Source organism: Hoplias malabaricus, chromosome 11 (assembly GCF_029633855.1).
Source record: "Hoplias malabaricus isolate fHopMal1 chromosome 11, fHopMal1.hap1, whole genome shotgun sequence".
Lineage (NCBI taxonomy): Eukaryota > Metazoa > Chordata > Actinopteri > Characiformes > Erythrinidae > Hoplias > Hoplias malabaricus.
Genome location: NC_089810.1, coordinates 9225176 through 9233275, shown reverse-complemented (window position 1 = coordinate 9233275; position 8100 = coordinate 9225176). Strand labels below are relative to the sequence as shown.

The 8100-nt window shown below is 43.3% G+C and overlaps 1 protein-coding gene across 5 annotated transcripts in view; it reads right to left on the bottom strand.

The window, feature by feature from the left end:
• The window catches only part of iqch (IQ motif containing H), a 36906-nt gene that overhangs the window by 8183 nt on the left and 20623 nt on the right, over positions 1 to 8100 (bottom strand). For all 5 annotated transcript variants that reach the window (XR_010804573.1, XM_066685748.1, XM_066685746.1 and 2 more), the window contains 3 exons: positions 7847 to 8035; positions 2538 to 2658; positions 2167 to 2453 (listed from right to left, as the gene is read on the bottom strand). Coding sequence is in view for 4 of the 5 variants with exons in the window: in XM_066685748.1 (XP_066541845.1) it covers positions 2167 to 2453; positions 2538 to 2658; positions 7847 to 8035 (597 nt within the window). In the remaining variant the exon portion in view is untranslated. The remainder of the gene's footprint in view (positions 1 to 2166; positions 2454 to 2537; positions 2659 to 7846; positions 8036 to 8100) is intronic.

Sequence of the window (8100 nt, the reverse complement as noted above, 5' to 3'; positions counted from 1 at the left end):
GATTATTTTATTGTGTTTTTAAATTGTAATGAATCATTCCACTGATGAACTTCTCCAGGCTGAACTAAGCTGACAGACATGTCTTCTTTTTCACTACAGTATAGTAGAGTAATATTTTCTTTTCTTTTTATCCACTGGTGAAAAAGCCTGGAAGGTGTTTGCTCGTTGTAGAGTAATTCATCCATCATTTTATCTGCTCTAATTTACACCAACTGGAATATTAGCTTCATAATATTTACCAAATCGTTTTGGAGCTGTATACACATCTATTTTAAGATTTATTATTAAAAGCATGCCATTTGAGATACATTTTCATCATTCAACTTCATCAATACCAACCGTAAATGAACAGCTGACAAGAAGAGTAAGGCCAAATTGACACAGTATTTTTCACTTAAAAGAAACCCATATCTCACTCATTTTGCTGTGGCCCTGATCCCTCTAGTGAGAGTTTTCTCTTTTATTTCATTTACAATCTTAAGGCTGCGAGACAAAAGCTTGTCCCCTGAAATAAATGGGATATTTTTTGGGCTTCTACCTGCAGCCCTGTCTCAGTGTGGAGTCTTTATTTCAGAGGGGATCTTTCTTCCATATTAAACCCAACTGTAAACTAAGTAAAAAGGACATGCTGGCTAGCATTTATTCATTCATTATCTGTAACCCTTATCCAGTTCAGGGTCGCGGTGGGTCCAGAGCCTACCTGGAATCATTGGGCGCAAGGCGGGAATACATCCTGGAGGGGGCGCCAGTCCTTCACAGACACACACACACATTCACTCTCACACCTACGGACACTTTTGAGTTGCCAATCCACATATCGTGTGTTTTTGGACTGTGGGAGGAAACCAGAGCACCCAGAGGAAACCCACGCAGACACGGAGAACACACCACACTCCTCACAGACAGTCACCTGGAGGAAACCCACGCAGACACAGGGAGAACACACCACACTCCTCACAGACAGTCACCCGGAGGAAACCCACACGGACACAGGTAGAACACACCACACTCCTCACTGACAGCCACCCGGAGGAAACCCACGCAGACACAGGGAGAACACACCACACTCCTCACAGACAGTCACCTGGAGGAAACCCACGCAGACACAGAGAGAACACACCACACTCCTCACAGACAGTCACCCAGAGGAAACCCACGCAGACACAGGGAGAACACACCACACTCCTCACAGACAGTCACCTGGAGGAAACCCACGCAGACACAGAGAGAACACACCAAACTCCTCACAGACAGTCACCCGGAGCGGGACTCAAACCCACAACCTCCAGGTTCTGTGACTGCGACACCTACCTGCTGCACCACCGTGCGACCCCTGGCTAGCATTTAGATATTCTTTTAAAACATGCATCACATAAGCAAATTAAAGAATACAAACATAGCCATTAAACAGGCTGAATAATGTGTGAATATAAAAATACATCTCTATAAATATGACCCAAGACCTACAGATAATGAATTATTATAAAAGATTCTTTAACAGGCTCTCAGTCTGATGAAGCGGGACTTCAACCAGTCCACCTATCTGACAAGACACAAACTGGCGCATGGCTGGAGTGTTGCAGGGTCAGAGGCCAAGGCCTTAAACGGGGAATTAGTTTATTGACACAATAAGACCTGACAGTTTATTAGATGGCCTTTTGCCACATTAGCTCCTCTCTCCTTCGGTCACTCTCTCTGCTTCACAGTTCCCAAGGGAACCCTCTGGGAGCCATCCATCTACCCAATAACATCCCTTTCCTAACACAGTAAATTGAGCACTCACACCAGCAAGGTGAGAGCCGTAATGGCAGTAAAGTGTTACAACCTCTAACCGAATAGAGCCACATGTCTGATCTCATCCCAACAGCTTCTGGATGCGGCTTTGTTTCCTCCGAGCTGTAAAATCGACTGTTGACACTGATGAGTCAATCTAACTCTGAGTGTTCTTATGTTCAATGGGTCGACAGAGGTAATGGATCGACAAAGGTAAGTGGTACTGGGTCTGTGTTGAGCCAGAGGGGCTTCGTTAAGCACCTATGACTCGGGAGAGGCAAGTTCTGGCACCTTAAATGAGCATTGACAACTAATATCCAATATTTATAGAAATTATATAGGGATATGGAAACGCAAAATGAGTTATACTGTGTTCTAATCAGGATCTCTGACCTGCTGTTCCAGAGTACCAGGCTTCAGAAAGGTGACCAGTTCCAGAGATAGGTGGCCCAGTATACGGCGTTGCAGACAGGCTTGGCCTACGCACATGCAGATAGAGTAGAGAGTGTTGGGACAGACCGAGCTTTGGGGCACAGTGAATCCTGCCACCTCAAGAGCCTCGGGTCCATGCAGTTGATCCCCACAAGACAGCATACGCACTTCTCCTTCTGGTTCCACCAGAAGATCCACAGTTAGACAAGTCACACTATCTGAGGGTGGGTAGGCCTCAATCACACCACCTGAGAAAAACAGACAAACATAAAGGACAAAGGGAGGTTATTATTCTCACAAAATGTGCTTGTCAGGAGCAGGTAAATGCCCACCTTCTTTGAGGAAGTGCTCCAGGAAGCAGGTCCAGGTTGGGTAGCAAGAAGTGTTGAAAGGCTTGCCATAAGAGGCCAGTAGAGAAGGAACAGCCTCCAGAAACTTCATCAGCACTGGCTCCTATTTAAAAAGACAGATGAAAGAAAACTTACTCTAATGGAAGTAGCAATGGAAATTCGGACACGGGACAGTACAGTGGTCCTGCAAGAAGTGACACACAGTGTCCCAGGGTGCTGGATACGTTCCCCTCCATCATTGAAGCTATTAACACCCCCAACCCACCCTCATGTTTGTGTAGGTTTCCTCTGGGTCCTCTACCTTCCTCCCAGTCCAAAAACACACGTTGGTAGGTCGACTGCCTGTGTGAAACCATCAAAAAGTGTGAGAGTGTGGGTGACGGCATGAGTGTGTGATGCCCTGTGATGGACTTGTGTCCTGTCCAAGCAGTGTTCCTGCCTTGAGGTCAAAAATACCGTGTTGGCTTTGCTCCCTTTATGACACTGACTAGGATGAAGCGGTTTCAGAAGCTCCTGTGTTATTTTTAATATTTATTTTCAATATATATATACTGTGGAATATTTATTTTCAAAAAAGAAATGTTCTTTTTGACTGGTAATTTAGAAATTAAATAAATGTGGAGTGGTCTCTCACTTTAGCACATTACTCCATCCATCCATAACATTTATAGGACGTACATGACCCCGCATCCTTACACTGTGTGAAATGTGTTCATGTGTGTGTGTGTGTTGACTGACAGCCATTTACCAGACTATCACAGTGACCTAATGGCTTTAACTGAAGGCAATAGTAACTGCAGCTGCCCCCAATAAAAAGGAGCAAGCAGACAAATACCTATGCGGGCTGATCAATCCGCAGATCAATCGGAGAGAGTCACTGATCAATGCAGCTCTTGTGTCTGTAAGTAGAAAAGGCCATAATGGCTTTGGCACTTGATTATGTTGTTAATTGCATGGTTTGACTTTCCGTGGAGTGGTTGTTAAAACCTGTTGGTAACTGAACATATTGCTCACTAGGGTTCTCAAAACAGAGTAAAACATGGAACAGCACCAAAATGAATTCAGCGCTCAAGCTGTGCTTGGTGGAAATACAAACAGACGCTGAGGAAAAAAACGGGTTCCTTCTCACCGTGTGCCAAAGGACATTTCAATTCTACTCATCCTAAAAGCATTAAATTACTCAGTAAGTCCTGGCTGCTGAAGTGGTATATTTGGTGTTTTATAATGACAGAATAAGGCACACTCTTCCCCGGCAAAGTCTTGTATTTTCTGTTTCAAGCACAGAGCTCCTAAAGCAAATGTGTTACGACTAACTCCACTGAGCAGGCGTGAGAAGAGAGACGAGTTTGATATTCCAGTCATGAAACAGCCATCATCATATTCAAGTACTGTAAGAACCAGGGTCAATCGCTGCACAGTGATTTCGCCCCGCCACAAGCCATAAAGCACACAATGGTGCGGCAAAAAGTGTGAGGAAACGGTCCCCCGTTCCCCCCGAAAGAGCACGTGCACTCGGAGAATTTGCCAATGCACTTTCGCACAAACAGCGGGGTAGCTGGGAAAGCGCGCGAGAGGAATTTTTTGCCATCCTTTATTTCGACTTAAACTGCAGGCTGTGCTGTGTGAGAGGATTCGGGCCTTGCTTGGCTTCCACATAAAGATGAGCGATCTGACAATAGATAAATAAAGTAGATCTACACTCTGTGATTGCTGTTTGATCTCACCATTACAGAGCGGAACGTTTCCAGGGAACATTTCGTTTTATAGGATATTCAAAGGCAGCAGTGAAGACGTGGCTCGACTTGTTTCATATTCATGTCATTTTTTCTCTTTGCTTTTGAGCCACAAAGAGCTGCATTTTTTGGACAAACTTTTCTAAGCCAAATTACATGTCTGCTGCACATTTACATGATTCAAGCACAGGAGTAAAACAATGGCGTACATATTTTTCTAGTTCACTGTTTCCAGTAGGATCCAGTACCTCCAAATTATGGCATAGGAACTCAAAATAATGTCAAAATGATGATGTATTTTCTCTGAGCAACAGCAGACTAAATATTAAGTATGTCAGTCATTTTTTGTGATTATGAGTCATCTTTAGACAAAACTTTAAAAAACACATGTCATTATTTGCTTTAGGATGCAAATATAGAGAGAAATACATACATAAGAAAGAAAATACTTGGTTAACTATTAACATAGCAACATTAGCCTTTTAGCTTTCAATAAATTAAAAAATTCATTATTCCAAGAGAGTAATCCATCATTTTCCACACTGCAGACAGTAACAGAGAAGGTAGAAAAACCCTCCTAAAAACCTCCTAAATATTTCATTTAATACACAACACTCTGAATGTGTAACAGTAATTTCTAAAATGAAAACAAGCCAAAATGTTGAGGCAGCCTCATTCTCCAATCAAACCTCAAGTGTTACCCAAGTTGACAAAATAAAAACACTAGCAGAAAGACTGTCCATCTGTTGATGCTATTAAGTATAATTTCCCATCGTGTGTAATGACCCTTCTGCTGGCCGTATGCGCGCATGTGTGTAATGTGTAACGTATAGAGCGTATGCCTGCATCCAGCCATTGAATGGGGCGAGATCTACACATCTTTAACTCCTGTTTTCTGAATGGGGCCAGAGCTAAGAAAGCTAAGAGGGTCACTCCAGGCCAGGATACTGCGCCTCAGGACATGGGCCTCCAATACACCCTTCAAATCTTTCATTATACATCCTGCAGCCTTCATTCTACCCTCGAGGTGACTGTGGATGGCTGTTATTCTAAAGGAGCACATGGGACCAATGCATTAAAATCAGTAAATAAACAATATGCACGACGACAAGAGTTTAGCAGAAAGTTACATGACTGGGCTTAACACAGCCTGGCAGGAGCATTTATAAAAGATACAGTACTGAAAAAGTGGCTCCCCAGAGATGGGAGACAGCGTGAGATTATTCTAAGCATTCTACCAAACACGGAGTGACGTTTTTCTTCATTCCAAAAATAAATTATCATCATTCTAAGCTTTCGGAATACGAGTGTGCGATGTGCAAGCATATGTTTGGGCAGAAGATTTATATTTATACAGACTAATTGAACTCCCCGAACAGAAGGAGATGTATCCCCATTATTCCTCGTAACACGCCCTGAAATTAAACAATAAAAGCGATAACGCCATGTCATAATATTTCAGCATTTGTGGTTCAGACTCGTCAGCTCACAGTCATAAATACAAAATGCAGAAGACTGAGCCTGTATCACAAACAAACATGCAAATATCCCAGCAATAAACATAACCATTCACATTTAGCACAATTCATGTTCTTGGCATGAGAGGCACTTAAATCAGAACTAGTGAATTAACAACACTGAATGAATACAGATCTGTTGAAAATGGATGACACGCTGGAGTAACCCCTTTGCTCTCTGTGCTGTTAGCAGGGCTTGCCATTGATTAAAAGGCTGAAGTGGTGGAATAAAGGCCAGCGCTGGCTTCCATATGGCCCTGGAGCCCTAAGGGTGCAGGGCCAGCTCATCAGGCCCCAGCTCCCTTGCCTCTCTCAGGGACCCCAGCTGGTGAAGAGCCCCCCTCCTCCCTCCTCTCCATTTAAACCTCCTTCACTTGCTTTTGCCATAATGGAGCTTGGCTGGGCCTCAACCGCTTACCCCTGTAATTAACAGCGCCAGTGCTGCCACAATTACAGCCCCTCGCTCGGCCTCCCCGTGAATTAGGGACTGAGCTAATTGCTGGGAGGCAGGGCGCTAGCCCTCCTCCTGGCCCTGAGATGAAGGGATGAAAATGTGAAAGGAATGAAAATTTAAAAAAAATAAAAAATTAAATACTAGCACCAGGATTTACTCACAGCCCTCATGATGATAACCTTGTAATTAGTTTACACAAAGCTTACAGTTTAATGACAAAATAAAATAATTAATGCATGACAAAAAAATCAAAAGCGCCATTATATGCAAATGTGCTTATATTAAGGGGAATTAGTATACAGGCCAAGATGTTAACACTCGACTATCCCCCAGAAGACTCACTGTTCAGTTTACAAATGTTGAGATTAGGGACCATCCGGGACAGTTCATATGCATTAAAGTGTGGCCTTGGGTAGTACCAGGGGTTGGAGTAGGAGTATGTGCAATACAAAAATAGCAGGTGACACCAGGTAAGGAACGTGAATGGAACATATTCTACTCCGTTTAGACAAGTGTACAGAGTTTCCTGGGGTTTTAACTAAATGTCTATGACAACATTCTCCCCCGACAAAGATGTGGGATATTCCTAAAGTCTCTGCACTCTGTGTAAGATGTAGCATAGAATCTCTCATTTTATCCCATTTGTACCAACTTCGGCAAACTGCAAATGCTTTGGTGGTCTTGTTTCTCAGTTTGTGGGTTGGTGGGAGCTGTACAGCTGTGAGAAAATAAATTTAGGGCAGCCATTGCCTAATGGTTAGAGAAGCAGTTTGGGACCAGAAGGTCACTGGTTCGAGCCCCACGACTGGCATGAAAATTGGTGGGGTGGTGGGAGTGAAGAAACAGCACAATCCATAGCTGAGGAGGCCTTGAACAAGGCGCCTGACCTCCAATTGGTCCGTGGGTGCTGTGTGTGTTCAGTGCCCCTAATGCACCAGTGTGTGTTCACTGCCACAGATGGGTTATATACGAAAGATGCAGAAAATACCAAGCACACCACTGTTTTTCTTGTGAAATTCCCAATAGGTTTGATGTGTCACATGACCTTCCCATTGAAAAACAAAAAAACAAAAGTTGGAACCAAAATGGCCGACTTCAAAATGGCCGCCATGGTCACAACCTTGAAAAGTTTCCCCCCTCCCATATACTAATGTGCCACAAACAGGAAGTTAATATCACCAACCATTCCCATTTTATTAAGGTGTATCCATATAAATGGCCCACCCTGTATATTAATAATATTAAAGGCTTCTTTCATTTTTAACATAATACCGTTGATTACTGTGCATCTGATATTTTATAACCAAACCACCTCCACAAGCCACTCCACTTTTTTGGAGAAAATTCCTTCACCTCAGAGCCACTTTCCACCGTCCTTCACTGTGGCTAAATAACTCATGTAAAGATCGCATGCCGTATTATGTGTAACTGCATGATGTCATTACGTAAACAAGTATGAATATCACTAATATCATGATCTTGATTTTGTGTATCGTTTCCAAAATTATAACGATATTATTGAGAACGATACGATATTGCACAGCTCCAGTATCAACCTACAGTGTAAAAAAACAGCAAAGCTCCTACCTTTGCCCAAGCCATCCTCCAAAGCTGCGGTCCGTGTCGGTGATACTCCTGCAGTGCCCAGGGCCGGAAGCTTAAATGAGAGACATCACAGTAGGCTATGCCACGGCTGCCCACCTCTCCATCCATCTTAAAAAGCCAGCGCTGTACCTCCAAATGATCTGACATCAGCTGCGCCAGACACTCATACAGCTGAAAAATATGTTTATAATATAAAACAGGTAATTAGTCCAGGGTTGTTGCTGTGTCTATGTTAT